This window comes from Opisthocomus hoazin, chromosome 9 (genome assembly GCF_030867145.1).
Source record: "Opisthocomus hoazin isolate bOpiHoa1 chromosome 9, bOpiHoa1.hap1, whole genome shotgun sequence".
NCBI classification, from domain to species: Eukaryota; Metazoa; Chordata; class Aves; order Opisthocomiformes; family Opisthocomidae; genus Opisthocomus; species Opisthocomus hoazin.
In genome coordinates this window covers 21,101,259-21,121,092 of record NC_134422.1, presented here as the reverse complement: position 1 = coordinate 21,121,092, position 19,834 = coordinate 21,101,259, and the positions used below count along the sequence as shown (strand labels likewise).

General features: G+C 37.9%; 1 protein-coding gene across 1 annotated transcript in view; it reads left to right on the top strand.

Annotated features, from left to right (window-relative positions):
* GRB14 (growth factor receptor bound protein 14) overlaps positions 1–3,930 on the top strand; it is a 77,358-nt gene extending 73,428 nt beyond the window's left edge. Inside the window, exon 14 of the mRNA XM_075430650.1 lies at positions 3,287–3,930. Within this exon, the coding sequence (XP_075286765.1) occupies positions 3,287–3,433 (147 nt within the window). The 3' untranslated portion in view covers positions 3,434–3,930. The remainder of the gene's footprint in view (positions 1–3,286) is intronic.
* Positions 3,931–19,834: the final 15,904 nt, after the last annotated feature.

Sequence of the window (19,834 nt, the reverse complement as noted above, 5' to 3'; positions counted from 1 at the left end):
AGCATATGCTCTGTGATCAGAATCCCAGGTGTAAGATCTCTGTCATCCTGTTGACTGGTTGCTTCTAGTATTTACTTTGGGATAACTTTTGTGTGGTTTAGAAAACCTTCTGAACTCCGTACAAATACTGTATGATTCTACTTCGTTGGGATGTCATTTAACTCTCAAATTTAAGAGACTGATTTTTCTTTCCCTATCAGGAAACAGCCCCTCTCTTCTCTAAGAGCAGATGTAGCAGGAAGCTGCAGTTATCTTCAGTTTCCTCTGAGCTGGATGATTCTCCTCTTCCCTTCAAAAAAATTATCCAATCAATTCTAAAGTTCTTCTGCAGATGTAAGCAGTGCATTTGAGGAATTAATCATATACATGCATGCTAAAACCTTGCTCTCCTGTTGTAGGATCTTCGGAGGAACCAGCAATTCTTTATTTTGACATAGATTGTCTACAGACTTGGGTCAGTTTTTCCATGCTGATGGTCTGGAAGACCTGTACCACTTGAGTGCAAAACCTGTCTTCCTTGAAGGAAAATTTTGTGGATTATTTTTAAAATAAAGCATTTTATCCTGTGCTAGTTACCAGAAAAAATAAATCTGTAACGAGAACAACTTAATCCAGAGAGAGAATATGGGAAGTGTTAGTTCCCCAAACATAGGCATATTTCAATTCCTTTCTGTCATTTAATTTCCAGTCAAGTTCATAGAATCATAGAATCATAGAAAGTTTTGGGTCGGAAGGGACCCCTGGAGGTCATCTAGTCCGACCCCCCCGCAGTGAGCGGGGACACCACTAACTAGATCAGGTTGCTCAGAGCCCTGTCCAACCTGGTCTTGAATGTTTCCAGGGATGGGGCCTCCACTACCTCTCTGGGCAACCCGTTCCAATGTTTCACCACCCTCATTGTAAAGAATTTCTTCCTTATATCCAGCCTAAGCCTACCCTGTTTTAGTTTAAAACCATTACCCCTCATCCTGTCACTGCTGTCTCTACTAAAAAGATTGTCCCCATCTTTCCTATAAGAGAATATAAACTTGTCCAAAAGTTCAGTACCCCTCATGCCATTCTGAGTACCCCAACTTACTGCATGCTCTGTTTTTGCTAGAACAATACTCTTAAAGGAGTTCAGAAAAGTATTTTTCTGAGGGGAAAAAGGTTTTTCTTCCAGTTGCTGCTGATCTTCTAAATGAAGTTATCATTTTCTAAGAAACATGGCATTTTGTATTACTGCAGTAAATTGGTAGCTTATTAGTTGGAGATCAAGGTTACCTTTCTTGAACTTCAAATCTTCCTGTTCTTCTGAAGTATTGACTTTTTCCAGTCATTGGGAAGAGAAGATAAACTGTCCTATTAAATGTAAATAAATAAATGGCATTTAGAAGGTCTTTTTACAAGTTAAAAATCATTCAGTTTCCAAATGAATTATGTTTCTCTTACTTTTTAGGTTGCTTCAGGTTATACTGCATTTAAAAATGTATCCTTTCAGAAAGGGCATGCAACCTGCCAGTTCAAGCTTCCTGCACATTGACAGCTGCATCATGTTAACAGTGGTAACATGTGCAACAGGTTTAGCAGGTGGCTGGCAGGGAATTGATTGTAAAAAGTTGAAAAGAAAACCTTTGGGATACGTTTGGGATCCCGTACTGTGAAAACTGGAGAACTTGATAACTTAAATGTATTTTTTCACCCTTACTACTCTGAGGTGATACAAGTTGACTTCAGTGTAGTCTGTCCTGAAACTTGCTGTTCTGTAGTCCCTGCGAAGAGGAAGAATTGATACACATTTCTAGGACTGTCTTTTTCCAGTAAATGTTCTCTCATAACAGCCTTCTTAGCTTGCAGAAGTGGTTAGATTCCTGGGCAATGTAACTTTGATGCGAGTTTTTACTTTGCAAAATATTGATTGTTTTAGAATTAGCAATGTGTCTGGTATTCACTTCAAGGTTTGGGATTAACTTGGAGGGGGAAAAATAAGAAAAATGAAATTCTGGTCAACAGACATCTGAATTGTCCACTCTTCCTTGTCTTCAGTGTGTTGGCATGAAGAAAGTCTGATGGATGATAATTCATTTTCAGGTTCTTGGCTGGAGCGCAGGAGTTTACACATGCACACACGTGTTAATTCCTTAACTAGCAGTGTTTGACCTGGACTGACCAAAGTCTGAGAATAGAGAATTTACAAACTACTTCCAGACATAGTAGAAAGGGGTAGAATAACCAGGAGTCATAAGCAGTTTAACAGCTGCTTCAGATTAGAAAAATTAATTACAGGTAAGAGAGCTAATTAGACCTTCTCCCTTCCCCTGTACTCAAGTAGGATAGTTGCATCTTTCCCTAGCACACCATATGCTACTCTGCTCTAGCCCTACTTCAGGATCTTCTGTTCACTACTGTCTCATCTTGTAAGGTATCTTTTTTCCCTTTTCTTTTTAAAGTAGTTTAAATAGCTTTTTTTACCCTCTATTTACATTAATACTGATTAGTCACTATTGCACTGAGGCTTCTTGATCTTAGACATATGAGCAGTAGAGGAAACAAATTGAGACAGTATGTAGTCACTAATGCAAGACAAATTATGCAAGAGCTAATGTTCAGTAGCCTACAGTAGGGAAATACTGATTGTAGAATTTTAAGCATCTAAAAGTCAAAAGTAATCTTTCAAGGTATGTTTTGTAGTTTCTACTTTCTCTCCTGTATCTATGCTCATACATGCGTTTGGAGCTGCAGCAGTTCTTTCTCCTACAACAAAGAACACATTATTACATCAAGCATGTTACTTTTGTGATGGGCAGTTTCTTGTATAGCAAATATTATCCAGTACACCGATGCACTAGTGTATAGCCTCATTGCACCTTCCAAAATAAGTGATATAAAATGTAGCAGTTACACAGACCATGAAGGGAGCAAAGGTGGAAATCTATGAGTAAGTTGAAACTTGTTTGTTTCTTGTCACTCTGTAAAAACTCAATGTTCATGTTAACTCCAGCTATCATTCCACAGCAAAGGCATAAAGTAATATTGTTAGTGTAGAAAGAATATTCCTGTACTTACTTAACTGTTCTTTCCTTTTAGGCATGAACCTAACTTAAAGGGGAAGTTAAAGAATGCATTATTTTTCTGTTGTTTATTTTTGATCTTGCTATGAATGACCACTGCATTTTTCCTTCTCTCAGTAGTCATAAGATTATGAATATCTTGGTCTACAAGAAGACTTCTGAAACAAGTATTCAACTGGGAAGAAATACGAAAGCAAAAGAGGATTTTACTCTATCTTGTTTTTCCATTTTTACAGTTGGAAGATGATGGGAAGCTATTCTATACCCTTGATGATGGTCATACCAGATTTACTGATCTCATCCAGCTAGTGGAATTCTACCAACTTAATAAAGGAGTACTGCCTTGCAAGTTAAAACACTGTTGCACAGGAATTGCTCTTTAACCAAAGCATCTGTTGTTTCATCAGAGGGAAAGGAAGATGCGAGAATGCTTTTTCCCCTAAAGGCAATTTGTAGAGTAAGAAGGGAAAAAGCATTACATTGTAAAGATTCTTTGTTTTAGCTGCAAAAAGAAATCTTATTCTATATAGACAAGAACTTTACATTATGATTGTCACAGCAAAATTAACTTTATGGTTTTAAAAAAACATTCTTTCCTCTGTAATTCTTCAATGTTGTCTTGGACTTCGGGTTTTTTTCAGCTGAAAACAATTTTTAAAAAACTAATACTAATTAACTTCAACAAAAACTCAACTGAAAGAAAGATCTTTGTTCTTAGGTTTAAAATGAGCTTTTTGTTTCTTCAAATGTTTCTCATAATCTCCATCACATAGAAGAATAACATTTGCTGAGGATAAGAAGCTGAACTGCACATTTTATTTGTAAATAAAATGAATAAATATTTTGCACTATATTTTTGAATGCTACTTTGGGGATTATCATATGCAAAAAGTGAAAAATCATTAAAACTACTTATAAATGATCAGTTGTATTTAGTTGTGCTATTACTGTTGTAATATTTTAAAGGATTTTTTTCTCTAATGACTAAATCTACATCTTTATACAGAGCTGGCATATCACTTACTTGGCTGTGATATGTATAAAAATGCATAAAGTATCATGTAGTGCATAATGTGGTTTAGTCTCTAACACAGAGAGAGGAAGAGAGAGACCAGCAGAGCTGGGGAGGGAATCAACTTCAGTTGCCCTTAAAAAATAAAGGTAATGTTATAATATGCACAAATTTGCAATATTTACAAATATTTACAATATTTAAAAAAAGATAAATCCAGTGAACTTCACTCTTTGCTGAAAACCTGGTAGGAGTATTTTCAGTCAGTTCCTAGTTTATTTTATTATTTGTCACAGAATAAAAATTTCAATATAGCTACCAGTCCGCCAGTCTGTAGAGATTACCAAACACCAAACATTCCAACTACAAAGAACTATTCTGGTAGACTGAGTCAAATTTTGGACCATACTGTTAGAAACACTTTTGCTGTCTGTGTTTTGGAAGAGAGATGATACTGCTGCATCCTTGAACAAAAGCTCCAGTGGAAAGCGGCTTGGATTGAAAGAGGCATCCCTGTCCTGATGCTTTGCTGTCCAGTAGGTTTGGTCTTGTTAAGAGGGTGCAGGATCTGGCCCTGGGTATCTTTACTTGGGGTAAAGGCTGGAGTGCAAGGTAGCGCTTGGACATGGTCTATCACGCTGAATCGGCCCCTCCTTCCCTTGCTTGCTTTGATTCTCTGACTGTCCGACATACCAGCTGTTCTGCTGTAGGAGCTGGTGGGGAGAGAAGGTGTAGGAGGCCTGGGCAAGGGACGGAGTAAGATGGGACGGGGGATGCAGCAGTGCCAGTGTGCATAAGCCAACAAGGTCGTGTGGGTGGGAGCATTAGGATAGCATGATAACTATAGCCTGTCATTTTGTTATTGTGTGTCTGTGGAAGGCAATTGTAATAACATAATACTGTGATACTTAATTTACTGACTGGATCCACACATCACTGACCCTTTTCCTCTGGTATGCAAATACAGTTTTTAAAGCTCATTAAAAAAGCAACTCTTCATAACGTGTACCAAAGATGCAACATACGTGGTGCCTAAGCTCATTACATTAGGAATGCCTTGTATAACTCTTCACAGTCTAATAAATTTAACTCTTAAACCTCAAATATAATTTCAAATTGTAATTACAAAAATATAGTTTTAATTAAAACCTCTTCAGATTTAGTTTAATAATGTGATACTTCTCAGGCCTAGTATTATTTCAGAGATTGGTACAGAATAAGGAGAAGCATTCTCCTCTGCATCCCTAGTTTTTTGATCGTCATCTGACAAACAACGAATTGTCTACTATAGTCCATTTCTACCTGGACACGTGAAAGCTTTGCAATAATTTTTGTTTGTATTTGTGTATTTGCTACTATGCTTAGTAGAGAAGCTAAATGCTCAGTGGGTGAGTACCTGTCACCTTTGGGCCTACCGAAAAAGAAAAGAGAATGTGGGGATTATATTGTGTGGTGGAGAGACATCAATGATCAAGCATCTTTGCCTGCTTTTTCAAGTTTTTTTTCACAAGTGAAATTGAAAAAAAAACAAAACCAGCATCAAAAAACCTGAAGTAAAACAAAGTATTGCTTAATGAGAATGGGTTTGGGACATTTGAAAGTTTCTAACTGGCAAGTATTCAAAGCATTGCTACGCTGTAAAGTTGACTCCTGCAGTTTGACAGCTCGCTCTATTAAAATCTAAACTGAAATCTTGCAGAGAATACAAAATATTTTCTTTACAAATGTGCATACCTTTTGTGGACTGTATGGTTGTTCGTGACTATGCCATAACAACCAAACCAGCAAAACTAATAAAATCTATTTTGGTGTTTAAATGACTTAACAGGGTACCTCCTTGTTTAAAGATTACTGAAGGAAGAAGCATGAAGGAGGTAGTCTTCAGGTGCAAAACCAAAAAAAACTAACCAAACAAAAACCCCAAAACAAACAAAACACAACTATTTGATATCCCAGACTACTTTAAAACATGCTAAATGGTACAGGTGGTTGATATATGACTTGCGAGATCCTGGCTAGCAACCAGTATTTTCTTATCAGAAAAATGGTGAGATTTTTCATGATACCACCCAGGATGTGTCTGACCATAAAGATCTCTGAGGGTTTAGACAATGCTGTTTAAACAGAATTTCAGTGTGTTAACTGTGGCTTCTAATTAGAAATACTACACTTCTTTGGTGCCCACCTTCACAATGAAAATTGGCTAATCAGGAGTTGGTAACAGCTGAAGGAGAGATCAGTACTATTTTAGGCAAACCAGTCTATCTGTCTCCAATGGTTTCCTTCTGTACAAAATGTGGACAATTTTATATCTCCCTCATAGAGGATTTAAGGACTGACTTTTTTTAAAAAAAATACTGAAATTAGTATTGTTTGCAGAGGGTTTTTTTTTTAATACATAAGGAAGTGATATGTCTTTACTTGAAGAGGTCAGAATTGACGTCTTAAACTTCTTGATGGAAAATTGGTGTCAAAGCACCTAGGTTTGAAGCACGGTATTTGAAAAACGCTTCATACATTCTTCAGATTTAAAATTTTACGCTTCTGTGAGTGTATCTGTGTAGTGCAGTGCAGTGCCAGGAGCAGAGCGCTAAGCCTGCTATGCAGAGGTACCAGAAGCTGTGGAGCTGTACAAGCCCATCTTTCTGTCTGGGGTAATTAGCCTGGCAGGGGTATGCTCTGCAAGCTGTGAGCTAGTTCAGAGATTGCTCTGAAGCTCAGCGTTGTATTTGTTGGCATGCCCTTTGTGCCTTAGTCTACAATCTTAAAATCTTTTTGGCTCAAAGGAGATTAAAAGTTAATTCACTGGTGTTTCATAATGCATATACATACACGGCCAGCATTAAGGTTGCATGGGCAGCATTAAATGACATTTTTTAACTTCTGAGTGTTTTTACTTAACAATCTTATTAAGTCACTTAATGAATTTTTTGACATGTAGCAAGTCTTCAAGAAACTAAATGTTTTGAAAGAGAGCTTTAACCCATTAAATAAAAAAGGATTACATATGTAACTAACTACAAGTGGTATCTTTCAAGGATAATTGAATTTCTGTCAAATGTTGTCTGTTACATCCTGGTTTAAGAATTGTAACGTTTTGTGCTTCCCTGGGGGTAGAATGATTCTGTAGTCTAAGTGAGTTTGATTGTCTAATTTTAGGACATAAATCAGTTTATTTCAAGAGAATAGCCTTTTTTTGTTGTTAGATTGTTTAAAGCTAGTCACCTTCATCTAAATGGAAGCCACCAATTAATTTATTTTAACTGTTTAAACTTGTGTAATAGATGTAGCTTGCAAATCAGTCTAGCATTTGTCAGTAAGAAATCTTATACATAATTTTTGTTACCTTTATTACTTTACTTCAGAAAAATACAAAGCAACTTACAGCTTACATCAGCATTTCTGTTTGGTTAGTAAAATAATTATTTTTATTACTGTTCTAATATTTCAAGCTGCTCTTCCTTAGCACTGTAATGCCTTCCATTTCTAATTTCAATTTTGTCACTGAAGCTTTCACTGAAATCATTGAAGATGGGACGTACCCCATTACTTGAATATACTTGCACGCTTTCATAGGTTAAACACTTATGGTCTATGCATAATCAATGTGTATAGTAGTGCAATTAATGTTAACTTTAATGAAATGCATGAATATTTAAAACTTAATGAATCTGGCTTTACAGTGCTTTATAGCCTGGTTCACATATGTGAACAGTATTGACTGTTGGCCTCTGGATGTCAGCAGCGTATCACGAAATTTCTGTAATCAGCCGCTGTTTTCCTGCTTCCTCCTAGAAATATCTGTGACTTGCAGTCTCTGCACACCTCCAGAACACCCAGTGCTTTTCCTCTTATAAATTATTCACTTATTCTGTACCAATTAGTTCTACCAGTTGCTAGGTTTGTTATCAAGTTAAGCTTCAAGACAAGAACCTGAACTCAATGAGTGATTAAAAATTTATTAGCAGAGATGATTAAATATGCAGATAGTCTGTGAAGCTTGTTCTTGAAACCATTATATTACCTTTTCAATACTAATGATTTGTATAATTAATTTTAAAAAAGCCTGAAAGTCTTTAAAAAAAAATAATCAGGAGTACGACATAAAAGAGAAAAGATAAATGCAGAGGAGGCAGTGAACCTGAGTATTAAAACAGCTCATTCACACGTATAGGCAATAAAGTGTTTTCCTTGCAGGAACAGTTTGTGGTTTTTCTCCCCACTGCTAAGTTGATTATTTTATTAATCTTTTAAGCAATTTGGGAAAATTCTACCCACTAGTGAGTCATATTTTCAAAACAGAGCTTTATGTGATTAAAGCTGATAATACAGATGATTCCCCTAAACTTTATGGTTAAAAGCTAAATCATATGAAGATGGGGTTTCAACAACATTTAAGCATGTGCTGAATTTTAGGTGTGCGAGTAATCCCAGGGTTTCCGGGGATCCGCTCAGGGACATGAATGCCACCAGAGAACGGCCGGACCGTATGGCAAATGCCAGACAAAGTTTCCGAAAGAGGGGCTGTCCCCCACGCCAGCTTTCCGAGGTGGTGTGGTGAGAAGAGCTCGCGTCCTCACAGCTATGTCCCAGGAGCAGTCGGGCACATCTGGGGGTGCGGGCAGGTGGGACCCTCCAGAGCCCGGGCTGAGGAGAAATGGCCAAGGGGAGAGCAGGAGCAGCCTGGTGTTGATGAACCTGCAGGGCTGGCTGTGGAGGAGATGGGCCTGTCCTCCCCTCCCGTGGGGTGACAAAATGAATTACTTTATTGCCCGTTAAGGGAGTAGGTGGAGCAGAGAGGCGGCTCTGGGGCCGGAGCTCACATTTCCCTCCCCCCTCCTTCAAGCTCTGCCTCAGGCCTGCCTGGTGCAGTGCCACTGAAGACCATGGCCAATGGCCCGAGGCACTCCGTGGGAGTGGATGGATCTCGGAGGAAGGTTGGGGCCTGCTCCAGCTTCTCCTGGGGCCCTGTGCAGAGGGGGCTGCGAGCAGCCCAGGAGCCCCTGGTGAGCCCTTTGTCTCCTGGAAATGGAGCAGTGCCCCTCAGGTGAGGCTGGTGAGCCCACCAGCTGGAGATCATCAGAAGAGTTGCCTTTAGTAAACACCTGGGCTCTGGGCTTGTCTAGCAGTTGTGTGCTTGGAGGAGGTATGTTGTGTATTAAGTGGAGGTCAGCACGAATAGTGAATGAAATTGTTTTTTTTTTAAGATTGGGGGTTTAATGCAGGGAGGGGAGAAAGTATGATGTTAGGTTGTTATGTGTCTGTTGTGTTGCCCTTTTTTATCCTGTTCTGTTTGTAAATTAGAATGGCTTTATTTTCAAATGCTAAGCTCTGTGTAGTATTCTTTAGGTTGGTTATATGATGCATGGTGTATGTTTCTAGCCCTGGCTGTAGCTGGCAGCAGAACCGGAGCACAGCCTGATCCAGAGTGAGACCTGAGGAAGGTGTTTGTATTGCCATCACTACTGAACTTGCATGGCTAGAATCTTGCTGTGGAGGATAAATATAAGTAAAAATGTTTGTTCTTTATCCAAAATAACAGGTGTGCCTCTCTGGTAGTGTGAAATTAGACTGTGACCTAGAACTTCATTAGAGTGTAGTCCTGGAAACATTTCTCTAATTCTTTGGAGGGTGCATTGACTTAGATGTACAAACTTATTTTCTTGCTTTCTTCTTGTTCTGAGCCAAGTCAAAACAATACTTTTCACAAGTGTATTTCGGCTTCCCCTTCTATTATTCCAGCTACCTGCTTGGGGAAAGAGAAGGAGCAGAGGAAAGACCTTTAACTAGGGTAAGCAAGTTGGTAGGAAAAACTGAGAGGACATTGAATGAGGTGCTCCCTGCTTTCCTTCTCATGGCTGAGCAGAAAAGTGAGTCCTTAGTCTTGAGTTCCTGAATATGGAGTAGGCTGATGTGATCCCAAGTAGGACCGTAATTTTAGTTTCGTTCTTAATGTCAGCAAAAACTTTCTAATGTGAAGAGAAATCCTTAAACTGAGGGAAGAGAAATACATAATTACAAATCTTTTTACAATGCAAGAGGATGCAGATGGGAGAAAAAAAAACATGAAGTTTTCACAGGTTGGGTTTTTCATTTGTTTATTTGTGGTTTGTTGTGGTATTTTTTAACAAAAAAAAACCTTACTCTGTTAAATTGTGCAGAACTCTTCAATTGCCATATCTACAGCTTATGCTAAATGTTGAAGCTCTGGGAAATAATTCATGGAAAAATGTCTGCTGATGATGGGTGTGAGGTCAGCTATTCAAACTAAAATACTTTCTCCTGAGTTACATGGTATAGGGCTGTGGTGCTCAGACCATATGCATAGTTAGTTATTTTTAGGCATTTAAGGAGAATGTAAAGGAGGTGATATGTGTAGGAGGGTGGAAGTGTAAGGAAGGAATTTTAAGAGATATGAACACTTAGCACAACAATAGATATGCTACTTGAGTGATTTTTTTCCTAATCTGTACACATCACATCTGAAAGGGTTTGCTTCTGTACTGAACAATTAATGAATTCCTCAGTTCTGAAATGATGCATGTGCTTATTTGTGTGCTGTGCATAATGCTATGGATTTTGGTAAGCTTAGGATAATGTGTGTAAGTATTGGTAGGATCAGAGTCAAAGAAGTCAGAAATAACTTGGAGGGCTTGTGGAAATTCACAAAGTGTAATAAGGTGATACTTCAATTGGTGCTGAAGTAGAAATTGTAGCTGATATTATATTTAATGATGGACTGTGGTCACTGGGTTCACTGTGACTGAACAATATCAATCTGTTTCTGAGGTAAATGAAGAGTAGTATATGAAGTTGAACTAAAAATTAAGAATGTTTTTCCTCTTTAGTACTTGTACGTTGATAAGGCTATTTGCACTTATTATCCTGTATTGTGTGTTCAAGAAAACATACACGCAAAAAAAAAAAACCACAACCCAAAGCCTCCTTTACAAGAAAGGATTTACAGTAGGAACCTTTATTTGAAGTGGTTTTGGCCTTGTGAAAGTGTAAGATGTATGATACTTTTGAAGAAGTTGTTCCTTATTCCTCAGCACTGCAGAGTTAGGAACTAAAAGGCATTACGGGAATGATCTAATTGTTTGTATTTCTTTGCTAGAAAGAATACTAACACACTAATTCAAAGAGTATCAGCAGTACAGGTAGCCCTTATAAGGGCCTCCCCATGGCAAGGAAGTACAGCTGAACTGTATTACCCCTTTGCTTAAGATAATGGGGGTTTGCAACAAATGAATTCTAGGTTGTTCTGTGATGAAGTGAAATGCTTCTTTGTATGCAGGAATGTGTGTTCCACTTCTGCTCCTGCTTCCACTTGAAATAAAGCTGTATCACTCAGCTTGAATTTAGAAACACAGGGAAGAATGAATATGCTTTTGCCATTGTGTTGATCCAAGGAGCTGCAAGAGCGTTAACTATTGACATTCTTCTAGGCTTTCAACTTTTCTTCTCTCTATATAATTTTTCCTAGGTTATATTTTTGTTACTTGCAGAAATTCATCTCTTTATCTTTGAAATATTTTCTGGTCAGTTGTTTGTCCTCCTGGAATTTATTCTGTGGAAGAGGAAAATAGCCTTTTTGCTATATGAAAAGCATTGTTGGTTTGTGGCTCTTTTAATAAGCTTTTGATGTAATCTGGAAGCAGCATTGGTTCTGTATCTACAATTGCTGAATCTAGTGCTGAAAGCGTGATACTGCATGGATTAATGCACATGTACTGTTCAGGATTCTTTCAAAGTTGTAACAGTAGGAGAAAAATGTATTTGATGTTATATAGACTCCTCACAAAGAACTGTGATGGTGGAGAAATTCTGCTTTACTAGGTTGTACAAATGGAAAAAATCAGGCTTGAGGTAATCGAACATCTTTCTAGTGGAGTGGTTTGCCTTTATAGTGTATCAGACTGGTTGTGGGTAGCTCAAGAGAAGAAAAACAAAACGGAGAGCTACTGAAGAAGAGAACTGTGATGATGGAGAGGTTGGAGGAAACAAGCTCCAAATGAAAGCTGGAGAGCTATGGCAGTTTTGCCAAGTAGGCTGTGGTAATTTCAACCCTGAAAAACATTAAAGAGTGGAAGGCTGAATGAGAAGATGAAATGGAAGGGAAGAAGTTAGAGAACAACTACTTCAGCTGCTTGGGCTGGGGGAGGAGTCTTAATCTGTTTGACCCATGATTATAAGGTGTTCTTGCAGGGATGTGTATGAGTTTGAAAATTGTCACCAGCTCTGTCAGTCACCTGTGGAGTCTCACGGAGCAATTCTCAGCTAGTGAAACACCAGTATTTTTAGTGAACTACTCTGAACTCGTCACTCAGCAGCCTGATTTTGCAGGGGAAGTTTTTGTTCGGAGGGGTGTGTGTGTGTTTTATTTTCTGAATCTGATCTTCTTAGGCTCTGCCTAACAGAAACAACAGCATAAACTGAAGACAGGTGGAGAGATGGTGAGATGGAGAGGAGTGAGGTAGATGCATGGTATGTGCCACAATGAGGCCTGGGCAAAAATTGAGAGACTGGTGAAAAGTCTTACTTCTATTTAGTAATGTGGCACCATTTGCCAGTGACATGTAGTTGTAACTAAAATGCAGTTGTCTTGGGCCTTTTTTCTGGCTTGGGCCTCTGATGCTGAAGATATGGATCTACTTGTTGAGGGTTAGCAATCACAATTGCTACTTGAAAGTTGCATTGGAAGCTGCCTGACTTTGAAGTGGTTTAATGCACTGTAAAGTAAACTCTGCTGTGATCTCTCTGCTGAAGAGTAGTGTAGATTTTTTTTTTTTTTTTTTTAAAAAGAAAGGTGGAAACCAGATATGTAAGCATGTTTACTTTTATTAAATAAATCATTCCAGGAGACCTCATTAAGCCAGGATGATATTCTAAAAGTGAATATACATGTTGACAGCTACACCCATAAATCTGAAAACTGCAAACATGTTCAGCATAAAAGCCATTTCTGAAAAAAGCTGTTGCTCTGCCCTTGTACTAATTTAAGAATTGTTCTTTCATTCTGACTTTTATAGTTTCTTTTCACATATAGAACTGGGACAGTTTAAGAAGTACTTTAAAGAATCTTTCATGATGTCACAAACTTCATAATGCAGATAATTACATAATGTGTGCATTTTTAAAAATAATGACTTGAAGTGTCAAGTAAACTCAACAATACCATTCTTTTCCTTTTGAAAGAAACAAAATGACCTGTCCATAGACTGTACCTCAGTGCAGTACTCTTGCAAAGAGCCCCTGTTTCCTGGGAGTAGTGATGTGAGCTTAAATCTCTTGGCTCCAGCACTAGTCTTGGTAAAGAAGTTGTCTTATTCGTACTGTATCTGGACACATAATGAAGTCTTCACAGTGAGCACAAGATGGTCTTGGACAATCTTGTCTTTCAGTACTTTTTTCTCAGAGTGCGTTCAAGGTAAAGCATGTTTAAGTAGGTTTCAGTAAAGCAGGGACTTAACATTAACCCAGTTTGGGGAAGTGTAATTGGTGCAGAGAGACTTGAGTATTCTGCCTGTGGATGCAGACTCTGAGGAGCAAGAAACAACCAGTTGTGACCTCAGGTTTGTTTTCTCATCTGTGTGGGAGGAAGGAGGAGGAACGATTCACTTGGTCTGATCTGTGTGGGTAGATATAAGATGGTATTTGGAAGCTAGAATAATTTCAAATGAAGGTCAGTAATGAGAAATCCCACCTGAAAGAGAATGGGAAGATGGCAAAAAGTTGCCAAGTGACTGAGAGGAATGGAGTAAGGGGTGAGACCTTGGGTTGGAATGGTTCTTGGACATTAAGAAACACAGGGTGATTTTACTTTTTTTGGGGGGGCGGAGGGGGAGGGTGTCTCTTTTTTTAATAGGTAGGGATTTTTGTGGCTACTGTTTATATCCAAAATGTGTGTGTGTACAGTCTGATTACTTGTATTTTTTCATATTTAGCAAATAGCTTCTAGGTTTTACGTTATGATACTTCGTTTGCTTGGGAAGGGATTGCCTTTTATGCTTAAATGTGTATGTTTACCTTAGATCTTCTGTCAAATGGCCAGTCCTGTGGTGTTTTCCCTACTACTTGAAGTCAAATATTTTTTCATAGAAAATATCTTCCTCCGACTTCCTGTTGGAGTGGTGATGTAATAAGGAACAGGAGAGACAAAGAACTGTTGCTGAAAAGCATTTGATGACCCTTGAGACAAATCAGTACCTTACCAGTAGAAACAATATTTGCGATAAAGACTGAGGTGTGAACTGAACTGCCATAGTATAGTGGTTCAAAATTTTTTTATAGGTAGCTAGTATGTTTACTTTGCTAATAAATGGAAGACTGAGGTAGAAATAAGAGGTGAATCTCTAGGGGTTCACATTTAATACATGCATATTCAAATATTGATAAGATTCCATTTAAGACTCTGTCTTAACAGCCAAAAAATATAGTTTTGTTACAGAAAGATTGTCAGGTATGTTGCACTGCAGAAATGAAATCTGCACCAAGTAAAGGAAGCTGTAAAAGCTACAGAGTTCCTGGACAGAACTGACACAGTTCTAATGAAATTAACTGCTGACATAGTTGTGCTGTTTCTGGCCTCTTCCAATCTAACTGAGCGTAAGCTCCTCAAGCAGGCTTTTTATTAGTGAATGTTATTGGAAACCATCTGGTAAAGGAGAATCTGTTTGTGCAAAGTACTTCTTTATTTCTAATTAGTGATCTCAAACAGATTTCATCTCTCTGATAATATGCGTGTATGTTATTTGTGGGAAGAGTAAATTTCTTTCCTGAATCAAGTGTGTCAGCAGCACTTCTCTGTTGGTCCCAGGGCATTACTACTTTCCTGTGTGTGAATTAGGCTCCTTCCTCAGTTTTACGTTTTGTAACACATTCTGGTATCTTTGGCATAGGCAGGGAAACAATCCCTAATATGAGTGTATAAAAATAAAAAACTCTTTTTAGGTGATGAATAATATTAAAAAAATCACCTTATGCATTCAAACCAAAGGATTCGTATATGCGTGGGAGATGCTTTACATAGTAGAAACCTGAAAAAAAAAGTGAGGCTTCAAGGAGTAGTGGCTTTGGCACATTCTCTCTACAGCTGACGCTTCCAAAAATCATGTATTGATTACACCATGGACTTCAAATTGGTAATCTTGCCTGTAACTTTTCAAAGTTTTTGAACTTGGGATAGGGCCAATAACAGATCCAGACAAGGGCAACTAATGGTTTAGAAAAAACAGTTGTTTTGGAGAAGGGACAAGAGTGGTGCTGTATGAGGATAAACAACACTGGCAGTGAAGAAGAGAAAGAAAGCAATGTAGACTACAGCCAGTAACACATTAGTCTGACAAACACTTCCATGTTGCCCAGTGTTTGTGCTGGAAATAACATCTTTGGAAGGAAGAATGATAAAGGCTCATTATATCAAGCTGCTGAATGGGGAATAAATATAGTGACTGAAATTCTTGCTTGTGTAAGATTTTCAGTTTTCCTCTGCTGACTGAACAAGTAGAGTTTTCTGCAGAGGTAATAGAGAGCAAGAGTACATGAAACTGTGGAAGAGAGTAGCAAAGAACTAGGTGCCTGACACTGAAGGTGTCTTCCACTTTGTAGTTGAGATACCTGCCAATTTACTCAGTGTTAATCCTTGTGATAGACGGAAAAGAATTGTGCTGGTGTGATACACTGGGGTCAGATGAGGAGGTGTGCTTTTGGTTGTTTGCTTTTTTAGCAAACACTGGCTAAACTTTTTTTAAGATGGCAGACTCAAAATAATTGCATGGAACTTATTCAGGTGTTATGTGACTGGTACCTAGCAGGAAATATTCTTAAGTATAACCTATGTACTGTGTACATAGTAACAGTGAATAGCAACGTACCAAATATATCAATGTGCTATTAGTACATTTAATGGCATTCAGCCATGACTATTATTGCATACAAACTTCTAATTTTTTATTTTTGTAATTCAAAAAATATTTTGTCTTTGGCTAAGCATTCATGTTGTGGTTTTATGCCAGGTAAAGGAGTTACCAGTCAAATAAGTAAACAGTGATATTTATATCTGGGCTAACAGATTTTTAAATGATGCATTATACCTAGAAGAATACCTTTTCGTTTAGTGGGGTGTTGTTTTTTTTTTTGCACAACACAAGCTGTTCTGGTGTTGGAGAAGAAAATAGATGGAGCTGGGCAACTGAGCAAATATGATCATATGGCAGCATATCCTAGTAAGACTACCATGTTATAAAATATCTTCTATATCCAGGCTTTTTTCTTAAAGATAGTTTAACAAAACATAAACCTTGCAGTATTAATTTCATAGTCTAGTCAAAACTACCTACGTGTGTACAGCTTCTTGTGAAACCTCCTTTTCCAGTCAGCTGAGTTTCATTCTTCAATTCCTGAATCCTCTGGCTTGTAAAAGGGGATACGGGCCCAAGCAGATATCGTTGAAGGCTGTAGTTTTCTTTGGGTCCAGGAATAATTTTGATGTATCCTCTTGCCTATGAAACCTTTTGCCTCAAAGTTCTGCACCTGGAAAACTGCTAATGATTACCAGAGGTGGAAATGCAGACTGGCTGGTTCTATATGAGAGGTGGAGAAACAAAATGGAGCATTGAAGAAATGAGATTAAACAATTTGAAAAGAGGAGTACCCTTTGTGTCTAGGAACAGCTGCTTCGAGAGTGTCCCCAAAATGCTGGGTGGGGTGGAGAAGTGTTTGTCATCATTTTTGGTAATGTCTTCAAATTAATCTGAAGTCAAATGGACTCAATAGTCTCTTTCTACCAGTGGTCAGGAGTTATATGGAGGGACCCTCCCTTTGGTGCATCCTTCTGCAACCAGTCTGTCATTTGAGAACTTCTTTAGAGTAGGCTGCATCTTCTCTGTTCTTAATTAGTCATTACTGGACCATGAACTATTTTCAGCTCTGTTTGGTCCCGTTTTTACTCTTGGATTCCACCACCTCTTGGGCAAAGAGTTGCACTTCTCGTTACGTGGAGGAAGTTCTCTGAGGGTTTTTAAACATGTTGTTTGATATGCTTACCAGGTATTTGTAAGCGACAAGTAGTGAGCAGGTGACTTGTCATCACCTTTACCTCACCGTTTGTTACTTCATGGATATGGATGTAAACTCTCCTTTGCTGGGAAAGAGACCACTTGAAGAGTTGAACTCTCTCCCTTTTGGACGTTTTCTGTATTCCTGATAATAATTCTTGTGCTTTTCTGAACTCTCTGCTTTCCTTTAATGAGGTTATCAGAGCTGCACTTACAGTGAAAGATTTGTGTGTATTTATGTTTACAAAGTCACATAATGTTTTAATTTTTTGGTGTGTTTTTTTTGGATTGTACTTGTTTTTCCTTCTTTATGATTTTTAATACTCTGTTTATTTTTCTGACCTCTGCTGAACATCAAAATGATGTTTTTGGAGTGGTAGTATCTAACTTGTGGCAAATAATTGCATGTGCGTGCTTAGGGTTTTTCTTTCCCATTACTTTGAATGTAATGATGCTTTTCAGTTTTTCTATTTAAAAAAAAAATTAGTCATTGTGAAAATAGCATGTGGATATATGTGAGAGATGATGTCATCCTGCCTGGTGTGTTGTTTGATGTTGACCTTGGTCTTGTCTGACATGACTTGAATATTTTAAAAAGAAGACATAAAATTTGGGATTTCAGTGTTCTGAAAAAGTCCAGTGAGGCAGCAAAGATAAGAGACTGCTGGACAACAAAGAAAAGAGAAATTAAGGAAGATTTCTTGGAGAAAACTGGCTAGGCCGGCTTTCTAAGTGAAGAAAGGTACTGATTCTTAAAAGAAAGGCTGGCAAATCTAGGACTCTAATGAAGAAAGCAAGAGTGGCAAGAATGAAATGGTATGATATTTGGCTGGAAAGAAAGTGGAGCAAGATAGCTTGGTTACAGACAAGTTTGAAAGAAGAAACTTTTCTTCTAATTTGGTTCATAGAATCGTTTGTGTACACTTCTACAAATGACCAGTAAATTAAACTTCAGGAAATTGCCATTTGTAACTATTCCAAACTGCCAGTTTAAATGGACTGAGAAGATATCTTTCCATCCACTCCACTTCTCCTGCCACTTTCAGTTAAGATTGGATCCTGATGGATAGCATCATTTTGTCACATTGTGGCACTTTTTGTAAATAACATAATGCAGTGATGTACAGTGCACTGACAATTGCAGTTTTAGTAGCTATTGGGAAAGCTAAAAATGAACATTTTCCATAATCTAGATCATTTACTTAGGCTGTTGGGCTTTCTGTACATCTCCAGTATATATTCCCATAAGATATTAAAAAAGATGTATATGTTTTTATTATATTGTGTATACACTTTGGTAGGTGTAAAATAAGTTTACATTTTAAATGCATTTGTGCTGCTATCAAAGAAAAGCAAAACAAAATAAATTGATGCCAGGGGAAATGTCAGGCATGCAACACAGATTTGTTAAATAAACATTACTGTGTGGCATTAGCTAATGTTATTACTTTGTTTCCCTAGTGGCTCTTTTTTTGATTATCTGTATTTCTAAAGACTCTGCACATTTCATATACGCTAAGAACAGAGCACAAGGATTCTGGTTACATGAAGAGACTTGCAAAAATACAGAATATGATGGCATTTTTTATTTGCAGCTCTGCTAAAAACATGCTGGTGTTTTTGTTGTGGATGAGATAACGTGAAGAAATTTAGCTACTGAACTTTCTTGAAATTGTATGGGAACTATATGTAGAAAAACTTAAAAAGCAAAGTAGAATCTCAGGGATTTAAGTAAGGGTCAAAAGTATGTCATGCTTTTCCTGAATATCTCCCAGAATGGAAACAAAAATAAAAGTCTAGTTTAGAAATTGTTTAAAGCACTGTACAAAGGCTGGCATAGATATGCTCAGAACTGTGGAAGGTGATTTCATAACTTCTACTCAGCCTTTTACACCTAAATGCTGCTTATACATAAAACAGGGCTGTTGAAGCCAGTATGCAGTGCAGATAATGTTCACACAGTGTAAAATCTTGTGGAGAATTCAGTGGGTGGGAAATCCCTACCTCTGTGACAAATTCCTATCCAAGAGCAGAGACTGGAGTACTTGCAGAACCATTGCATGACTTGTTTAAACAAGGTGACTTTATTAGCAAGGGTTCATAGCAACACCAGCTAGAGATTGGTCTGTTTAAATATTTGCTGCTACGATTTTAGATTGGATAATGTATGTATATTTGAAGAGTATAAATCTTGTATTCAAGGTTTGCATAATCAGTATATTTCAAGCAAGTCTGATGCAGAAAAGTGACTGGGGTAAAAAAGAATATCAAAGCTAAATGTTCTTACCATCTGTTCAATGTATTTCATATACCACGTTGCTGGTCTTAGTCCAGGTCTATACACTTTCATCCATGCTACAGCTGACATCAGCTGTCCTGCCTTTTGGCTGTTGGTAGAGGAGAGGGAGGCCGAGGCAAGAGAACTACTTTTGAGCATGGTTGAGACACATTGACGAGAGTATTTAGAGGGGAAATCTTGCACTGACACTATCTTTCTCAGAAGGACAACTTCTTTTAAACTCAGACAGTAGCGTGGACATGTGTAATTGTCAGTGGTTGTTTAATGTAGTGTTTCCTCCCTGTTGAATGTTGACTTTGCAACCTAAATGCTATTTCATTACATAGTTGATTTTGGTTATAAAATAAGGAACGTGAGGAAACTTGTATTTAAGGAACAATATTGACTTCTTTCTTGGCCAATCCATCTAGTATAT